We start from the raw sequence: 18,627 nt of genomic DNA on the forward strand, positions 1-18,627 counted from the left end.
CCCTGACAAGGAGCATCCCAGTGCAGCACAAGCCCCCCGTGGCTCCACTGGGGAGAGCTACGGCACAGCCCCTGTTACTGCTTGCGGCAAAGCAGAATTTCCAACAACAGCCCCCTTGCCCTGCAGCTGCTTAATATTTTTCTCCTGACAAAGTACCCTGCGTGTTTACAGGCTCCTGTGCCATTTGCTCCCCTGAGACTGTGGCTCTGCAGCTGAGACCCACAGCGGGTGGCAGAGGAGAACGTGGCTCCTGCCGCATCCCGCAGTCACCAGCCGCACCGTGCCCTTCCTCTGCCACCGGCGCTGGCTGACACGGGGCCAGCAGCTTTTGCTTTTGTTACTCTAACACATGACAAATCACTTCATATCAGCAAAGCGAGAGGTGAGTGCTACGGAGCTCCGAGGATTAATAAGCTGCAAAGCAGCCAGGGGACTCCTGGCAGCTGGGGCCGAGCCAGGCGCTGCCGATGCTGGGAGCTCCTCTCCTACGGGTGAGGCAGCGCCCGGTCCTGGGGGCAGCCAGCACCCCCGCTTTGGGCACCCCAACCCCCTGCCTGGCTGGAGACGAGGCCTTTGCTCCAGGAGCCCGGGCAGGGGCCGGGGCTGGCACTCAAGAGCACGGAGAGGGGCCAGAGCCCCAGCAGCCCACCCAGCCTCCCTGCTGCACCCAGTGCCCCATGGCCACAGCGCAGAGCAGCCCCCGCTCACCTGAGACCCGGCTGTATCCTGCACCCACAGGGCAGCATCGCCCAGCTCCTGGGCAGGGCAGGGAGCTCCCACCCAGCTCCCCAGCTGCAGCTTTTAAATCCTCTGAGCCCTCAGCTGTGGGTGACGATGCCCATCCCCATCCCCATCCCCATCCCTGTCCCCATCCCCATCCCCATCCCCGTCCCCATCCCCATCCCCGTCCCCGTCCCCACCCTGCCCCAGCCCAGCACCCAGCAGCCCCCGGAGGCAGCCCCAGCTGTGCCCCTTTTTAGCCAAGACAGTGCCAAAGCCGTGTCCCCTCGCTGTGCCAGGGACAGAGACTGCAGACCCGCAGAGGCTTCGTTTAAAGAGCTTTATTAGCTGCAGCAGGTCTGGTGGCGGCAGGCGTGGTGACGTGGGCGAGCGGCGGCAAGGGAGCAGTGCCTGGCACCTGGACGGGGATATCCAGGACCCCCCCTCCCCCCTGCAGCCCCGTCCCAAGCGGCAGCGTTTACCCGCAGGAGCGCTGGGGACGGGCTCTGCCATTTGCACTGTGACGCGAGAGCCCGTGAGCCGGACCCTGCCCAGGGCGGCGCGGTGCCATGGTGCAGGAGGAAGGGGAGCTCGGCCGGGAGCGGGGGGCTGAGAGCCGCGCCGGCAGGGGCAGCGGGGACGGAGTGAGGACAGCCGGGGCTGACAGCCGAGCCCCCTTCCTCCACGAAATGCAAAGGGCCAGGAGGAGCAGTGGGTGAAAGCGGGCCAGCTCTGACGGCACGGCTCCCCGGGCACATGCAGACCGCGGGCAGCTGCCTGGCTGGGCGATGCCGCGGCTCAGCCCGCAGTGCCACAGCTGTGCTGGGGAGCGTGCCGGGAGCGTGCCGTGCCATGCCGTCCTTCCTCCGCTGAGCTCAGGCCTTGACGTGCTGGGGTGGCTATGGGGCGGGCAGGGGCAGGGAGAGGCAATATACATGGTCTATAAGATGGATGCTGGAACTTATATACGCACTGCGGGGCTGGAACAGAGCAACTAAACTGGGCCTCCTACGGGACGGACGGTTGGTTCTGCAAAGCACAAGGGAGGGCAGGGAGGGTCCTGTGGGCAAGGGGGGCCTCCGCCGGGCACACAAAGCAGCAGGCAGCGGGGTACCCGCCCACATGGGGCAGTGGGGATGGGGACCACCACGTGTGGGCATACGCCCCGGGCATGGTCCCAGCGATGTCCCCCCCAGTGCAGACTCGGTCCTGCTCCCACACCGAGCCCTGGCACCTCTGCGCCACAGGGCTGGGGAAACCGAGCCGGCAGTGGCCAGCGGGATGAGGGGGTGGTGGGTGAGACAGGGCGGTGGGGCCAGTCTCTGGCGGGGGACGTGGGACCCTCGCTGGCTCCGCTGAGTCCGGGGCGGCGGGGGGCTCCAGCGCCCCCCCAGCACCGCCCACCTACAGCACGCAGGAGGCGTCTGCCGAGCGCTTCTTCAGCTCCTTCCCGGCTTTGTGGTGGTGGTGGTGGTGGTGCGCGTGGGCTGAGCCCGGCGCGGCGGGGTCCGGCAGCGGGGCGCCCCGCAGCTGGGTGTCCTGGGGGTGCCCCGCGCCCCCCGCCGCCTCCACCCGCAGGTACGCCTTCACCTTGTGGTGCCGCGCCTTGCCGTCGCTGGAGTCGATCACCCGGCACTCGTACGTCCCCTCATCCGCTGGCTTCACCCGGGACAGCCGCAGCTTGTGGGAGATGTTGCTGCCGACCACCTTCACCACCTGCGGTGGAGCAGACGGGGGTCAGGCGGCCCCCAGGACCCCCACAGCCCCAGACACCCGGGTCAGTGCCACCCCCGACCGCATGCCACCACACCGCGCCCCAGCCACGTGCTGGGGAGGACGAGGCGAAGGAGGGTGAAGCCAGGCAGTCGGCGCGGGGGGACCCCGGCCCCAGCCCCGGATTGCGGGATGATGGAGTCCCCAACGCGCACCCGGTCACGCGGGGCTTGGAGATCGATGCGGAACCACGCTGCCTAATTAGCTTTTCTACCAAATTGATTCGCTCTCAGTATTTATCACCCAATGAAATTTAAGACTTACTCACTAGCCAGAGCTGCTGTTGGGCTGGGTCAATAAATCAGATTTATAACCCGCCCCGAGGCCCCTGGCTCTGTTCCCTATAATCACACTGGATGGCAAAGGCCATTTTTCTACTTGCCGCTGCATTTGTTAGCTGAAGATTTTATGGTGTTTAGAAATGGGGCTGGGAGCCGCAACCAAAGAGCCGCAAACTCCCGGCCCAAAAGGCAAAGGAGGCAGCGCCGAAACGCGGGCGGCAGTGCGGGGATGGGGGCCCCGTCACCGGCCCCTCTGACGGGCTGAGCCGCCGCAGCCGCCAGGACAGCCACTGCCTGCACACGCGTGCACACGTGAGCACACGCAAGCACGTGTGAGCGCACGCGAGCAGCTGCGTCCGGCCGCCCTGCACACCGTGGGCTGCTGAGAGGCGGCCGGTGCCGCACGTCGTGGCCGGGGCCACCCCAAAAGGCGGCTCCAGGGCTGCTCCGAGCCCACGTGAGCCGGGGATGGGGGTCTGGGGGGGCTGGTCCCATGGCAGGGCTGTTTCTCCAAGGACGGGACAAGGCAGGCTCCGAGCTGCGCCCGATACGGGGCAGGGGGTGGTGGGGGCTGCGTCCGGGGGCTGTGGGGCGGGAGGGAGGCGAGCTGCCAGGCCCCGGTGCCAGCGTGCCAGGGCGCCGAGGCCGTCGTGGGAAAGGAGCTTCAAAAAACCCCCTGTGGGTCAGAAGAGCAAGGAATCACTTACCGAAATTAATGGCTGGGAAATTGAGAACTAATAAAAGAAACCCCCAATTTGCTGGTGCTGCCCGCAGCCGCGGAGCCGCTGCCCAGCAGGTCACCGAGCCTCAGCCCGTGGCTCGGTTATGAGCAGGAGGGATAATTTTATGACCGGTCGTAACGCTCACGACTTGGCCGGCTCGGGCAGGGCAGTGACGGCCCGCACTGTCCCGCGGGAATGGGGGGAGAGACCCCCGCACGGGCCGCGACGGACAGACGGCCGCAGCAGTGCCCAGCCCCAGCTCGGCACTGCAACGCGCCGCTGCTCAGCAGCAAAACAGTGGGTTTAAAGAATTCAAGGCGGGGAAAATAAATGCAGACCCATCGTATTTGCTACCGCATGGCAAAGGGCAGCAGCAGTTTCCCCCTCCGCTTCTCCGCAAAGTGCGGTGGCTCCGGGCAGAGCTGGCGCCGGTGCCTCCAGCACCGAGGGTGTCTTGGTGGATAAAAAATGGCCAAGGGGGTGCCTGAGGCGGTGGTTTCTGTGTATGATTTACATCATCTAGCATTGTTTGACGCTGCCGTTTGTTCTCACTCAATTGCTGCCGCAGCTGTAATGCACATTTTATCAGAACCGCTCGTGGTGGTGCCTCGCCCGTGTTCATTTATCTCCTCCATTCCATAAACACTTAATAATCAAGGACATTTAAAATAACAAAAAAAAAGGTTTAAAACTCAAGCCTCTCCCTGCTGGCTTGATCTGGAGGAGATGGCAGAAGCGTCGCAACCCCTAGCACTTCAAAATAAATCCTTGTTACACATGCACACACATTGATTACATTCTGGCGTGCAATTAACTGCCTAATTATGCTGAAAAATGCAATGGCCAAGCTGAGCGGGAGCGCTGGCCCCAGGACGGCTCCGCAGCCCCGGCCGGGCTCCATGAAGCTGCGCTGGCCGCACCGCGGGACCTGCCTTCCCTTGGCTTGAACAGCACCAGCTCCTGGCCACACGTCCCTGCCCAGCGCAGGATTCGGTCCCCAGCACCCAGCTGCGAAACTGCCCACGGCCCCCGGTCGGCATTAGGCACCGGGACCCCGAAATCCTCACCCAGGGGAGCAAAGCGCTGCGCCCTGGGAGCAGGGCTGGGGTGGCACGGGGGGTCCAGCAGCGCTCCCGAGCCGTGCCAGCAGTGCTTTGCGAAGCTGCCCGCCGGCTCCTGCTGCCCGCGGTGGGCAGGACCGTCCCCAGGGGCTGGCAGCGCCCGGGCTCTGGCCGCTCCGGCAGCCGTCCCAGCGCTTCGCTGCTCGTGGCGCTGAAGGCACCTGCTGGGTTTGGACGTGGATTGTGGGCGCATCGCGGTGCCCATCACGGGAACGGTGACAAACGGGGCTGAAACCTCAGGGAGCCACGACGCGACTAGGTCAAAGGGGATACGGTCCCCGTGGGGGATTCACTACTAGCAGGAGAATCTACACGCGCCGACCCCACAGATGGGCGATGAGGGGCGATGCCCTCCTTCGTGAAGCTTTTTGGCCTTTCACCTGCCGCGGCACTCTGGCATTTCCCAGGGATGAGAGCCAGGCAGAGGGACTGGTCCTGGGCACAGGGGACCCTCGGCCCCGAGGAGCCGTGGGCGCCTGGCGAGCCCCGTCCCCCCTCGCTCACTCAGCGAGGGAAAACCAGAAGAGCCAGAAGAGGCTGCCAGGGCAGGGGCGATGGTGGGACGCGCTCTCCAGTGTTGCTCCGTTTCTGTGGCACCCCCAAACGCGGAGCCCCCCGAGGTGGGGAGGGCCAGTGGCGGGGAGCAGGCCGTGACAGCGGGAGGCCAAGAGTGTTTATTTTATTTAACTGATTAGCGTCTCCTCATTCTGTTCATGTGAGCCCAAATGGCTTTGGGATGCTAATCCGGTGAGCAAATTAGATTATTTCTCTTTAGCATAAATGTGTTCCTCAGATGCCGACAGGAGCAGGACGGGGCCCACGGTCCAGGCTGCGACCCTCAGCGCTGGGGGGAACAGGGGAGCCACCCCTCACCCTGGCTGCGCCCAGCGCCGAGGCTGGGGCGGATCCCGCCCACCCACCCCAGCGTCGCCAGCCCGCGGCACGGCAGCACCGGCGGGACCAGCGCACCCCCCTGCCTCCCGGGACGCCTCGTCCGGGGCACCCGGCCTTGCACAGGCACAAACCCCGGGAGATCCTCCCGCCCCCCCAGCTCTGTGCAATGCTGAGCGCCGGCATCGCAGCGAAAAGTTCCAGCCGAGCCCTCGACCCCTGCAAGAACCGTTAGCCAAACTCACGCTTATTTTTGTTGCGTCCTTCCCAGGCTCCTCCTGTGGTGATGCTTTCAGCTGTTGGGAAGAGCGGGGTAGGGAGAGAGACCAGAGAGGGAAGAGAAACCGTCAGCTCAGCTGGGAGGAGGCAGGAGCCCACCGGACCCCTGCCCACCCCGGGATGGCTGCCCCGAGCGAGGAGGAGGAGGGAGAAGGGAGAAGGGGGCTGCTCAGCCCCAGCAAACCCAGGCACCCAGGGCAGACGGGAGCCCAGGGCAGCAGGGAAGGGGGGCGAACGGCAGCACCAGAGCCCCGGGGAGGACGGGGTGGTCGCCTGCAGGTCCCCACCACAGCTCGGCTCCATCAGCGGGTGCTCCCCGCGACCCGGGGCTGGGGGTGGAGACCTGCTCACCGCAGCATCGCCACTGCGGCAGTGACCCCTCTGCCCACAACCCCGGCCTCTTCACAGCCAGCACCTGCCCCGATTACCATAAACATTCCCGAATCGGCCAGAGAGCTGGGCAGCACCCTGGGTCCCCTTCGGCAGCCACCAGCAGCACCAGGTCCCCGCTGCGCCACGCAGCCCGCTCCCATGCCCGCTCCCCGCACTGGGCATCCCACCACCCCTTGCCCTGCCACCCCTCACCCCCGCAGCCCCCGCAGCCCCCAGCAGTGCTCCCGAGTGGCAGCGCTTCCCCGATGCTTCTCTCAATTTATGGTAACACCAATAGCAGCTCTGCCAAAGACACAATAATAAAGGCTCATTAAAATACCTAAAGCTGCCTTCCCATTATTTGGCCCTTATCTCTGTGTGAACAGAAAGAGAAATAAAGAGACAGCTGTTTGCCGAGACCGATACACAGGGAAATGGGGAAAACAAGGGAGGGCCGGGGGGCAGAGGATGTGGGGATGGATGCCAGGGGACGAGTTTGCAATGAGATGGGAGAAGGCACAAGCACAAAGACAAAGCCTCTGCCTGGGATCAGTCCCAGGGGATGGGCCACGTGGCCCCTCGGCTAATTGGGAAGGGCGGCCAGGACAGCCCGGCCTCACGCCCCGCCACATCCTCGGTGCAGCCGGACACTGGGCACCCTGCGCGTGGTCCGGCACCGTGCGACCCCCAGGCTCCTCTCCGCCGGTGAGCACGGAGCAGAGCGGGGCAAGACCCTGCTGTCTGCAGGTTGGGTCAGCGCTGGGGACGCTGCTGCGGGACGGGGTCCCCCCTGAGCCCCAACAGCTGCTGCGAGCGAACCCCCCGGGCAGGCGCGGGGAAGGGCTCTGCCTGGCTGTGCCCAGCAGCACGCTGCCAGAGCGGCGGACGAGGGGCGTTACCTGGTTGGAAGCCCACGTCTGTTTGTCCGTCCAGTCCTTGTGGTTGCGGACGTACCACCACTGTATCTCAAGGGAGTAGGAGGGGGAGCCGCTGCCTCGGAAGGAGCACGCCATCTCCACGTCCTCGCCCGCCTGGGCCGTCATATCGTGGGGGGTCTCGGTGAAGAGGGCTGCAGGAGACAGAGCGAGGGCTGCGGGCGCCTGCGGGGATGCGCCACCACCCCGGCGAGGGACGATGCCACCAGCCACGCGAGCGGATCACCAGGAGTGCCAGGACCCTTCCCCGGCCAAACAGACCTGGCACCCTCGGCGGAGGGGACAGGTCCTGCCGTGCAGGTGGTCCCCTCCCACCCCCAGCTGCCCCCCCACCCACCCCAGTGGCCCCTCCCCAGCCCGGCAGAGCTGCCCGGCCCCCCCGGCCCCCCAGCACTTTGCAAAGAGCAGTGGGAGGAAAGGCAGGGAGCAGGAGCCTTTGGCCCCCCCACTCCCACGCCGCACCCCGGAGTGGGCATGGGACCCCCACGTGCCTCCAAGATGTAATAAATAAATAAAGCATGATCGCATCTCCGCTTAGATCAGAGCATAAATGAAAAACAAATCTTTGTTTAATGCGGCCCCCAAACAGTCTCCCACATGCCATATGGTTTGCTTTCCTCACTCAAAACAAATATTGTTCGGAGATGTAATTAGAATTCTTTTCATCTCCTCTGGAGAGATTATTGTTCCGCTGTAAAGACGGCCCCAGCGTGCAGGTCACCAGCAAATGTTATTGTCACAATCTGCGGTGGCTTCTCCCCGGCATGGCACAGCACGGGGGTGGGGGGCTGAGCCCCCCCATGCTGGCACGGCCGGGTCCAGGGCTGCCAGCCTCCCCACACCCCCCTGCTGCTCTTCTGGCCACGGAGGCGGGCAGGGGCTGTGGGCAGGGGCTGCAGGCAGGGCAGGGGCTGCGGGCAGGGGCTGCGGGCAGGGGCTGCGGGTAGGGGCTGCGGGCAGGGCAGGGGCTGCAGGCAGGGGCTGCGGGTAGGGGCTGCGGGCAGGGCAGGGGCTGCGGGCAGGGGCTGCGGGCAGGGGCTGCAGGTAGGGGCTGTGGGCAGGGCAGGGGCTGCGGGCAGGGGCTCAGGCAGTGGCTGTGGGCAGGGCAGGGGCTGCGGGCAGGGGCTGCGGGTAGGGGCTGTGGGCAGGGCAGGGGCTGCGGGCAGGGGCTCAGGCAGGGGCTGTGGGCAGGGGCAGGCGCTGCAGGGCACAGGGGCCACCTGCCCTGTCCCCACCGCCTGAGGAGCATCGCTTCGGGGCTGGCGGCAGCACTGGGATGAACCTGGTGCAGCTGGAGTCCGCTCCAGTGCGGGGCTGGCCAGCCCTGCCTGTCCCTGCCCGTCCCTGCCCGTTCCTGACCCACCAGGAGCCGCGGCACCTGGTGCCCAGCCCGGGCGGGTCACAGAGGCTGGATCAGGGTCCCGCTGTATCCGGACTGGGTGCCCTGTGCCCTCCCATCTTCACCGGCCACCTCATGCCACTGCTGCTGCTGGCTTAAAGCCGCCGTGCGGGTCCCTGCGGTGCCACCAGAGCCCCCCAGGACACGCGCCCCATCGGGAGCAGCGTGCAGCTCCCCAGGGCTTGTTGTCAAGCCCTGATCCCCTCTGAAAACGAATTATTATCAGCCCAGACGGAAAAGTTAATACCTTTAATATCTCCCTGTCCCTCCGGACACATGGAAATCCCATATCCTTATCGCTTTCCTTTAATCCATCTTAGCAGGGGAACTGAGGGAAATACCCAGCCCAAGGGCTTTAACAAGCCCTGCTCTCCCGGTTCCCAGCACGGCTCCTGCGCCCCCATTCGCCCGGGACCCCGGTGCCGGCAGCCGACCCCGGGCTCCGCGCCAGAGAGCAGAGGGAATCCCGGGCTGGAGAACAGCTCCGGCAGTTGAAGGTTGCGGGAAGAGCAGGAGGGTCCGGCGCTGCCCAGCACCGGCTGCTCCTCGGCACATGGCAAAGGGCTCATCCGTGCTCCTGCTGCGGCGGTGCCAGGGCCATTATGTCCAGCCATTAACCAACACTTGCCCACCCATTCCCTGACTGTGGCCCCGCATCGGGCTTTTGCTCCACAGGATTCCTGATGGCAGGAGCGATCGCCAAAGCCAGAGGGTCCCAGCAGACCCTGCAGCAGCCCCCCGGGACCCTGCGGTCTTGGCCGGGTGTGCGGAGCAGAGGTGGGGGCGACACCCTGAGGGCTCCAGCCATGTCCAAATTACTCCAAACACAATTAAAATCCGCTCCCACAGACGGGAATTTGGCAGATGAGCAGAGAAAAGGCTTGATTGAATCAAGCGCCTTCTTTCTTTCACATTTTAATTGGGAAGCGTATGTATTAATTAACCCCAGGGCTCGACCACCTCGAAGTGCATCCAAGGGAGGGCAGGTCCCAGTGGGGACCCGCCGGCCCCACAGCGCCCGGCCCCACCATGAGGCAGCCCCTGCCCTGGGAGCCCCCTCACATGGCGTCTGTGGGGACCGCAGACCCCACTGCATCCCCCCACATCCCTGCCCGCACATCCCAGCCCTTCGTCCCCTCCTCTGCCTAACTGCCCTCCCTCTCCATCCCAGCTTCCCGCCCCCGGTCCCTGTGTGGGGAGGGGGCTCCAGGACCCCAGTGCCAGGGGTCGCCCGTGCACCTCATGTCCACGGGGCGCTGGGCTGTGCTGGCCCCCCCCGCCCCAGCAGCCACCCCAGGACACCCCGGCCAAGGGGCAGCTGGGCCACCACCAGTGCAGTCCCCAGCCCCAGAACCGCGGCAGGACGGTCCCGCATGGCACCACGAGAGCGGGACGTGGTGCGCGGCCCGGGAGAGGTGCCGGGAGAGCGGGCTCAGGCCAGGACAGCTCGTCCCCCGGCTCCTGGGGGATTTCCACTTCCCGATTACGGATGAGTTTCGGGTGAACAAGACCGAACGAGCAGGGCAGCCCGGGGCTGGAAGCACACGCGTCACCTCTCGCTGCTTTTCAGCTGGGAAAGATCATTTGATGTGTTAGAGGGAAAAGCAATAAAGGCTCCTAATAACTGCAGGTCACCACATCCTGGGCAGAGCACCCGGAGCCTGGGAGGGGGGCAGCGAGACAGGGATGGATGCGTCTGCGACGGAGAAAGCGGCACGGCAGAGCGGGTGTGAGATGAGAGATGGACGGAGGGACAGAGAAACTCCATGTGACGGGTCAGTGAGAGAAAGAAGATATCTGGGGGATGGTTCATCTCTCCTGCCCCCGCTGAAGAATGAGCGGGGTCTGACGGAGGGCAGCGGCGGCTCCCGGGGGGCAATGAAGCCCTTTTGCCGCGAGAGCTGCCCGGGAGAGCCGGGGCCGAGCCTTCGGGGAAGGAGTGCCTTGGTGGGGTGAGGAGGAGGCAGAGGCATCTCAGGGCTCAGCGTTTGCAGGAACAAGTGACCAGTGTCACCAAGTCACCCCTTCGCTGGGGGCAGGCGTCTCCTGGTCTACCCAGTCCACGCTCACCTGCGCAGCCTTCGCACAGGACGGTACGTGGTCGGTATCGGGTGGGCCGTGGAGCCGGGCCCCCCCCGGGAACCACGAGCTCAGATGGCTGCAGAGCGGCTGAACTCCAGCAGGAGCATTTAACTGTGCTTTTGCAGGACGTGCTAAAAATCACCCTTGCGCTGAGCTGACACGCAGCTCCATGGCCAGCTCAGCCCCGCGCAGGCTGCAGCCGGAGCCCCGGCACAGCCACGTCTGCCGGGCACCCTCCCTCCTGCGCACCGGTCCATGACCGGGTGCCCGAGCGGCAGCCGGCCCGACCCCCCCGCCCCGAGCGGCGGCAGACGCCGAAGCAAAGGGCAGGAGCGTCAGACCCGCAGCTGCCGGCAAAGGTAAAATAAAGAATTGCTTTGATGAGGGCTGTTACGGCCCTGCCTCTGCTCGGGCAGAGCGCTGGCAGCCGGTGCCGGCACTTCGGAACGGCCTCTGGAAGTGATGGGCAGTTTGGGGACCCTCTGGAGGCCAGTTGGAAGGGGGCCGTGGCAGTGGGGCAGAAGGGCAGCGTGTGTCCGCAGAGCCCCCCCGGCCCCCCCAGCCCACTGCCACCGTGGGGCTGCCGGGAGGGGACACCTTTGGGGAGGGACAGAAGGGCCGGTGTCCCCATCTCTCCAGCAGTGCCACGCACCCTCCCCAATGGACGCTGTGGACCCTGGCCGCCCGGGCAGAGGCGACGCGGTGGGGATGGACCTCGCCGCACCCCCCAGCCCCAGCCCTGCCCTTCGCAGGGACCCTGGCAGAGGAGATCGGGGCCCCCCCGGGCAGCCCCCAGCCATGAGCAGCCCCACAGCCGGGCACGAACCCTGCACCAGGGCAGCCGAGCTGCCCGCACCCCGCTCCCAGCGACACCGCTGGCAGGGACAGGGGACAGCCGAGCTGCCAGAGCCGACCAGCGCTCTGGCCCCTGCCCAGCCCTGGCCCCCCATCGCCCAGCACCATCCCTCTCCCTGCCGCTGACATTGGTGCCGCGTCCTCCCAGCGGAAGGGAGGGGGCCGGTGACGGGCTGGCTGCTCCGTGTGCTTTATGGCCTGCTACCTGTCATAAACTAAGAAAATCAGGATCAATAAATCTTCCAGGAAACAAAAATCAGGGGAAATAAAATGAACTCAATGGGGAAACACAGATAAACGGAATTGAAAACGCCTGCTGGGACAGCTTGGTGCTCTCATAAACCGGAGATATACAGGCTGCCGCGCTCCCTCCCCACGGCGGGCAGGATTCATTACCACGGCCCCTGCGTGGCACGGGCAGGAGGGCTGCCGGCAGCCAGCAGGGAAGGGGTCCCCGCCATGCCAGGGGCAAGGCCAGGTTGTGCATCGCCCTGGGCACCTGGAAATGACCCGCCGGACCCCTGTCCTGTCCCCCTGCCCCGTCCCCCAGCATCCCCCCCTGTCCCTGCCCTGTGGACCACACGAGCCCATGCAGCCCCCGGGAGCCTGGCCAGGACCCTGTCCGCTGCCCCTGCCCGCTGCCCCTGCCCGCTGCCCCTGCCCGCAGTCTTGGTGAGCCCTGCAAGGAGCCGTGCTGGCTTTCCCGGCCCCCCCTCCCTGGCCCACACAAGGCTCGGACCACTGGCTGCTGGGTCAGCCTCAGCTTAAACAGCGGTGTGGGCATGCAGACAGGTTGATGTTTGTGTAAACATGTATTGGAGGGCGATTAAATATGTATTGGACATTTGCAAATGCATGTTAATCACCTAGTTAGTGCTCGCGCTTGCTCTTTACCCCACTGAACCATTACAGCACTGGTCCATCAGACGCTTCTTCCTCTGCCTAACCGAGAGGAGCCCCTCGCCAGAGCCACAGCCGGGCTGGAGGGGCAGCACGTGCCGGGCAGACAGCAGTGACGGGGGCTGGCTCCGTCCTGCAGGGACAGGGGTTGGGGGAGGCTGGGAAGCCCCCGGCCCCAGGGGAGCAGGAGGCCCTGGGCCAGGCGGGTGCAGGACCGTGCTGCCGGAGCAGCCTCTGCCGCCCCTCGTCCCTCCCTCCGGCTGCCGCTGTTATGCCGTGGGCTGCGATCAAGTGTGGCTTATCCTTCCCTTCACAAAGCTTCCAGTCATAATTCATGGTTTATTATGGTTCGGTGAGTCAAGACACTTGGAGGACTAATTGCCGGCTCAGCCTCACGCTCCCATCATCTGTTCCCTCGGCGGCCCCCTCCCCATGCCCCGGCAGCAGGAGCATGCCAGGAGACATGGCGGGAAGGGAACCAGCTCTGGACGTGGCCACTGCAGCCCTGGGTCCATGCTGGGGTGAGGGGCACCCCAACCCCAGCCGAAGGCATGGCCCTGGCAGCTCTGATGGAGCCCGGCCCCAAGGGGTGTCAGCAGCCGCGTCCCACCAACTGCTCGGCCCCCCAGGCCGCGTCCAGGTGAGCTGGTCCCCACCAGCACCCAGACCCGCCAAGGGCACCAGCAGGTCGGTGCTGCCATCACCACGCACCTGCCCTGGGGGCTGCACCGCTCTCACCCCGGCTCCCCACCACCGGCAACTCCCAGCACAGACGCCGCCAGGGCCCCCCCCCGGGGCAAATGAGAGGCAGAGGAAAGCAGCCGGTGCTGCCAGGAGAGCCGAGCCGCTCCCTCCCTGCCGGCTGCGGAGCGTGTGTGTGGAGATCCCATGGAGGGGACCCTGCAGAGCTGCCAAGAGAGCCGTCCCCCTCATCCCCCCCATCCCCACACTCTCCAGCTCGGCGCCAGGGCTGTCGGCAGTGCTCAGCCCTCCCCGGGGATGGTTGCCGAGGGCCTGTTCCTGCCCTGCCCCTGCCCCTGCCCACTGGCGAGTCCGCGCAAACCCTGCCCTGCGTCCCCGGCGTGGGGCTGGCTCCCCGACCTGCTGGGTTTCTGCCGCCCCACGCGCCTGCACCGCTGCAGGAAAAGCAAACGCGTCTGACAGCAACCACCGCCGACGGCACTCTCCCCTCCCCAGGTACCCAGTCCCCCCCGGCTGATGGAGAGGGACAGTCTCGGCTGCAGAGGCACCGATGTCCAGCCATCAGCAAAGGCGCCTGCAGCGCATCCCGGCACGTGCACCAGGCAATAACCCGGGGAGGGACAGGCCCTCCTCGGTGTCACGGGCCCCTCCACCCCTCGGCGCGGGCTGCCTGAGCAGGAGTCACCCCAGGAGACCAGAAGGCACAGGAGGCATCCCCCTGGACAGACCTGGGAGCAGAAGCCCGGGTACTGCTCCAGTGCACTGGCTGTGCCGGGCCCACGCTGTCCCCGCAGTGGGGACACAAGGGTTGCTGGCATCTGCTATGCAGGTTGGGCTAAAACCTCCCTCCTCTTCCCATCTGCCCTTTAACACCTGTGAATGAATCTCCTCCTGACAAGCCTGCGAGCAGGGATGCTGACCCCAGGTCACCAAAAACACATCACGGCCACAAACCAATGCATAAACACAGCGGCGCGACAGCCGGCGTCACCGGCGAGAGCAGGGCAGGCAGCTCCGACTCCAGCAGCTACGCCGGGGCAAAGGGCTTTGGCAGCGAGCGGCCGGCAGGGACGGGACTGGAGGCCGGGACGTATCCAGCCACAGACCCACTCAGGCAGCTCCCAGCTCTGCTGGCGGCTGCCGGCCCGGTGAGCACCCGGCCAGTGCCGGGCCGCTCGCAGCCCAGCCCTGGTGCTGCAGGAGCGCTGCTCTCCGCCGGCAATCCTGCAATTGCCTTTTCCAAGGGAAGCCCCAGGCTGGAGCGCCGCGAACGCCGGCCAGGGACAGGAGGGCTCCCGCCGGCACGCTGGGGACGGGAGCGGCATTTCTCTGCCCCTATTTACTGTCATATTAGCAGCAGAATTAGCTCAAATTTGCAGCATAAATTAAAAACAAAAAAAAATCCAGCTAATTCAGTTATTGTGATCAGGCCAGAGCTCACCTTGCCAGGGAGCTGGAATTAACCTTGAAACCTGTGAGTATTTCTAACAGTGAACCATTACGGCTGGGCTGCCCCCCCAGCTCCTGCCCTCCCAGCAGCCTCCCCGCTGCCCAGGTTTTACCGCCACGGCAGAAGAGACGCCAGCAGTGAGAATCCTCCCCCAGCCCGGCCCCGGCTACGAGGAGCTTTCCACAGGCAAGGGGACTCGCTGCTCCCAGCTGGCTCCCGGGGAGTCGTGGTTCCCAGACAATTCCCTCCCGAGGGGAACGAGGAGGAGCCATTATTAGATAGTATAAGTAGCAAAAACCTAAAATAGCCTGTTACAACAGCTCCCGGCGGGTCCCTCGGCAGCGCTGTGCAGCCGTCCTTCAGCCGCCACACGCTTTGGTGCTGGTGTCTGCCCGGGGATGGTCCCCAGCAGGCAGGGCACCTGGCAGCGCCAGGAACCGGGATGAGGCAGACAGGAGCTCCGCTCTGCTGGAGATCAGCCCCCCCAGTCTCACACCCAGCACCCAAAACACGAGCGATTGGCACCGGCAGCCGCTGCAAAGAGAGCTGTCCACGCCGCGCATGGTGCCAGCGTCTGGCCCACAGAGCCGGTGCTCACGGGCACAGCACCCTCCTGCCCAGCCCTGCCTGCCCTGTGACCGGTGGGCTCGTCCCGGAGCAGCTCCGTGCGGAGCACGTGGTGTGAGGCAGCAATGCATCCGGCACGGCTGGGCCCAGCCGACGGCCCCGGTGCCTGGCCGTGCGCCGAGGGGGCAGCCAGGTGGGAGATAAACCTGCAGCCAGGGGAAACGGCCATGGAGGAGAGGAGCCCGGACACAGGCAGAGCCGTTGGCGGATGAGGCCGGGAAGAGCTGTCCGTCCCAAGGTGCGCAAGTCCTTCTCGCACCGTGAACCAAAATCCCAGAGCACCCGCGACGGGGAGAGCACTGGACCATGTCCCCGCCTGGGCGCCCGCCCGGCCCCGGCACCTGCCGAAGCAGGGAGCAGAGCGGACCCGCCAGCTCCCCGGCCCCCTCTGCGTCCCTGCCCCGGCACCGCCGCGCTGCCCATGGCTCCCAGACCACGCGCAGCCGCACCGGCTGTTCGTTTGATTTGCTGCCTCACTCACAGGGAACGTTATGATTAAAATTAGCTGTCACTGTCCTAACGTAATAATTCCCAGTGTCTGGCCCATCGTCTGTCAGCTTCTTCGAGGGAAAAGAAAGCACAGACATTTGATGAGGAGAGGTGTCAGAAGTAATTGCGTTGAATGACTGCACGAACAGCAGCAGGAAAAACACATCGGGTGGAGAATTCCCATCAGGAAGCATGAAAAAATCCGGCAGAATGCGAAGTGTTTATGAAAGTAATTGATAGAATAATCATCGGGGTGTGTGAGAAAGGAGAAGGGCAGCCCCCCGGGGAGCTGGGGCACCGCTCCCTCCAGCCTTCAGCCCTTCAACAGCCGCTTTATTGACGGTGAGACACTAGCGCTTGCAAACGATGCAAGGAAGGAGCCGGGCTTCTTCTCCTCGGGAATGCAAGCTGCTCACCGAACGGCTCTCCCTGCTCTGCTCCGGGAGCCAGCAGGTTGGGAAGGCGGCTGGAGCTTCCCAGCTAGCCCTGGTTTGAAAGCCGATGGCACCAGCCCAGCGTGCACAGGCTGTCTGCAACGGGGGGCATGAATAATTGAAGGCGCCAGCCTGAGGAGGGGAGAGGAGGGGAGAGGCGAGAGGCAGCGCTGTGGGTAGGGGAGGGATGGTGAGGAGGGATCCTGCGGCTCGGGCGCTCTCCTGGGGGCAGCGGGACAGACGGAGCCAATCCTCGCTCCATCCTCGCTCCAGACAGAGCCTTTGCTGGGGGGGCAGGGAAAGGACTTTCTTTGACTGAGACTTTTTCCCTCCCCGAGACGCCCTGGCTGCCATGTGAGTGGAGGCACATTGCTCACGCCGGCAGGGAGGCAGGGTGGGGGAGCCGCCCTCACCCCGAGAGCTGTTCACAGCCACCCGCCGACGCCTGCGGAGCACGCCCTGCTGCCCTTCAACTCCCTCACTGCATCCGCTGTGGACAAGTTAAAGACAACAGCAAAGGCTCTCCCGGGCTGTGCCAGACCCTCGTGGCGCAGCAGAGGCTCCTCCAGGCCGCCTGCAGCGGGCAGAGATGGCGGCAAGCTCCGGACGCTGCCTGATGCGGGCAGAGCCTGGCAGGACCTGCCCACCCCACTGGCTGCGGCCAAACCCATCCCGTCGGCCCTGGCCCCTCTCCCGCTCCGCGCCCCCAACCCGCCTGGCTCTCGCAGTGCAGAGGGAAAGCTGTACCAGCAAGTAATGAAATGATCAATCTCCGATCTGCTAAACACTAATTTATACAGGTTTTCAGTGCACACAGCTTTTATCAAATTGGTATTCACCTACTGAACACAAATGGCTTATTATACATGACCCACTTATTCACTGCTTTTCAGTACCGTTAATAAAGGTTTCTGTTGTGATTAAGTGAGTTGCTGCAGAACTGCTCGTAGTGGCAAGCTGTAATGTGGCTCCGAAGTGCATTCACCCTCCCAGAATATTTCTTCTCCTTGGCTCCCTGCTCCCTCACAGCGACCATTTCACTATTTATTTGCCTATTGCTGAATTTCTGAGGGGAGCAGCAGCGGCTAATGGAGGCTTTTCGCCCACATCTCCTTCCGGCACGCCAGAGTGGCAGGTCCAGAAACCCTCCTGCCTTTACCCCCCCAATGCAAAGGCAGATCATCCCTTCCCTGTGCAGGCAGGTACCTGCCAACCCACGCGCCGCATCGCTGCGGGACGCCGCGCGCCTGCCCGACCCCGGCACGGCCCCGAGGCTTCCCGTGCCTGGAGGCTCCTCGGGGCAGAGAGCAGCTCCCCTCCACCATGTGAGGGGGACGGCTGCGATCCGGGCACCGGGCACCCAGCACGCACCCGGCAGTCACTCCTCGGGCTCAGATTTAAACCCGCCCGTGTCAAGGAGGGTCTCGGCGCCCTGCTCCGAGGGGCTCTGTCTCCCGTCACCTGCTCGGCACCCCGCGGGCGGGAACTGCCCCCCATGCTAGGACAGACTTTTTCGCGAGGGTTTGCAGAAAGAGGTTCCCCTTTCCCAGCCCTCGGCTGGACGCCGGCCGGGCTTGGCAGCACCGCCGGCCCGGAGCCGGCAGAGGAGCCACGGCAGGCGAGGAACGGGAGGCGGGAGAGTCGCTCCCGCTGCCAGCGGTGTGTGGCAGCGCACAGCGACGCGCGGCGCCGTGCACGGGGGTGCACGGGGACGCACGCTTGCACGGGGGTGCACGGGGACGCACCGTGCAAAGCCCCCTGGGCTCGGCAGCCCAGCGGCGGAGCCCAGCCCCGGCTCGGCCGGGCCGCCCCCGGCTCCCCGGAGCCGCCGGCGCGACGGACCGCGATGCAGTGCCGCCCGCGGAGCCCAGCGCCGCCGCCGCCGCCAGGCACCGAGACCCCGCCGCCACCCGTCCCGCTGCCCGGGCAGCGGCCGCCCCGACCCGCCGCCAGCCCTGCGCGGCCGAGACGGCCGGCGACCGGCACCGCGGGGGACCGAGCCCCGGGAGCGCCGCGAGCGCAGCCGGCCCCCCCGGCCCGGGGCAGCCGCCGCCGGAGCCCCGGATCCCGCGCCGCCGCCCCGCCGCCCGCGCTCACCGCTGCCCGCCGCCGGGGCGTCCCACGGGGGGTGCCGGGAGGCGGCGCCGAGCTGCAGGTAGAGCCCCAGGTAGTGGAAGACCCCCAGGGCCAGGGCCAGGGCGCCCATCTTGCCGCGGGCGCGTCTGTCCCGGGGGCGGCGGCGCCGCCGGGCCGAGCCCTGTCCCCGGGGCTGCGCCGCGGTCCCGGCGCCGCCGCGCTGCGGAGCTCTTCCCTCGCGCGGAGGGCGCCGCGCGCCGAGGCGGTGCCGCGGCTCGCCCGGAGCCTCCCCCGCCCGGCGGAGGGATCCCGGCCCCGCGCACACCCCCAAAGTTTTTCCCACGGTTCATTCTTAACTGCGCGGGGCGGGGCCGGGCCCGCCGCACCCACGCGGGGCCCCACGCACCGCCCCGCCGGGCCCCCCCGCACCGCCGCGCCCACGCGGGGCCCCACGCACCGCCCCGCCGGACCCCCCCGCACCGCCGCGCCCACGCGGGGCCCCACGCACCGCCCCGCCGG

The 18,627-nt window shown here is 66.1% G+C and overlaps 1 protein-coding gene across 1 annotated transcript; it reads right to left on the reverse strand.

Annotated features, from left to right (window-relative positions):
* Positions 1 to 1,048: 1,048 nt before the first annotated feature.
* On the reverse strand, positions 1,049 to 18,302 carry VSTM2L (V-set and transmembrane domain containing 2 like). The gene is made up of 4 exons (XM_075166131.1): positions 18,130 to 18,302; positions 7,059 to 7,228; positions 5,754 to 5,804; positions 1,049 to 2,436 (listed from the first exon to the last, which is right to left on the reverse strand). Exons 1-4 carry the CDS (start codon positions 18,236 to 18,238, stop codon positions 2,125 to 2,127), a joined length of 642 nt encoding a protein of 213 aa, XP_075022232.1. The 5' UTR covers positions 18,239 to 18,302; the 3' UTR covers positions 1,049 to 2,124.
* Between the last annotated feature and the right edge of the window lie 325 nt (positions 18,303 to 18,627).

The sequence above is a fragment of the Calonectris borealis genome, chromosome 17 (genome assembly GCF_964195595.1).
Source record: "Calonectris borealis chromosome 17, bCalBor7.hap1.2, whole genome shotgun sequence".
Classification (NCBI taxonomy): domain Eukaryota; kingdom Metazoa; phylum Chordata; class Aves; order Procellariiformes; family Procellariidae; genus Calonectris; species Calonectris borealis.

Excerpts from the sequence above, each read along its gene's own strand:
- VSTM2L (XM_075166131.1), bottom strand. The coding sequence starts at position 18,238 with ATGGGCGCCCTGGCCCTGGCCCTGGGGGTCTTCCACTACCTGGGGCTC. Across the intron at positions 5,805-7,058 it reads AGACGTGGGCTTCCAACCAG|CTGAAAGCATCACCACAGGA; the intron begins GTAACGCCCCTC and ends TCTTCCCAACAG. Across the intron at positions 2,437-5,753 it reads AGGACGCAACAAAAATAAGC|GTGGTGAAGGTGGTCGGCAG; the intron begins GTGAGTTTGGCT and ends GCTCCACCGCAG.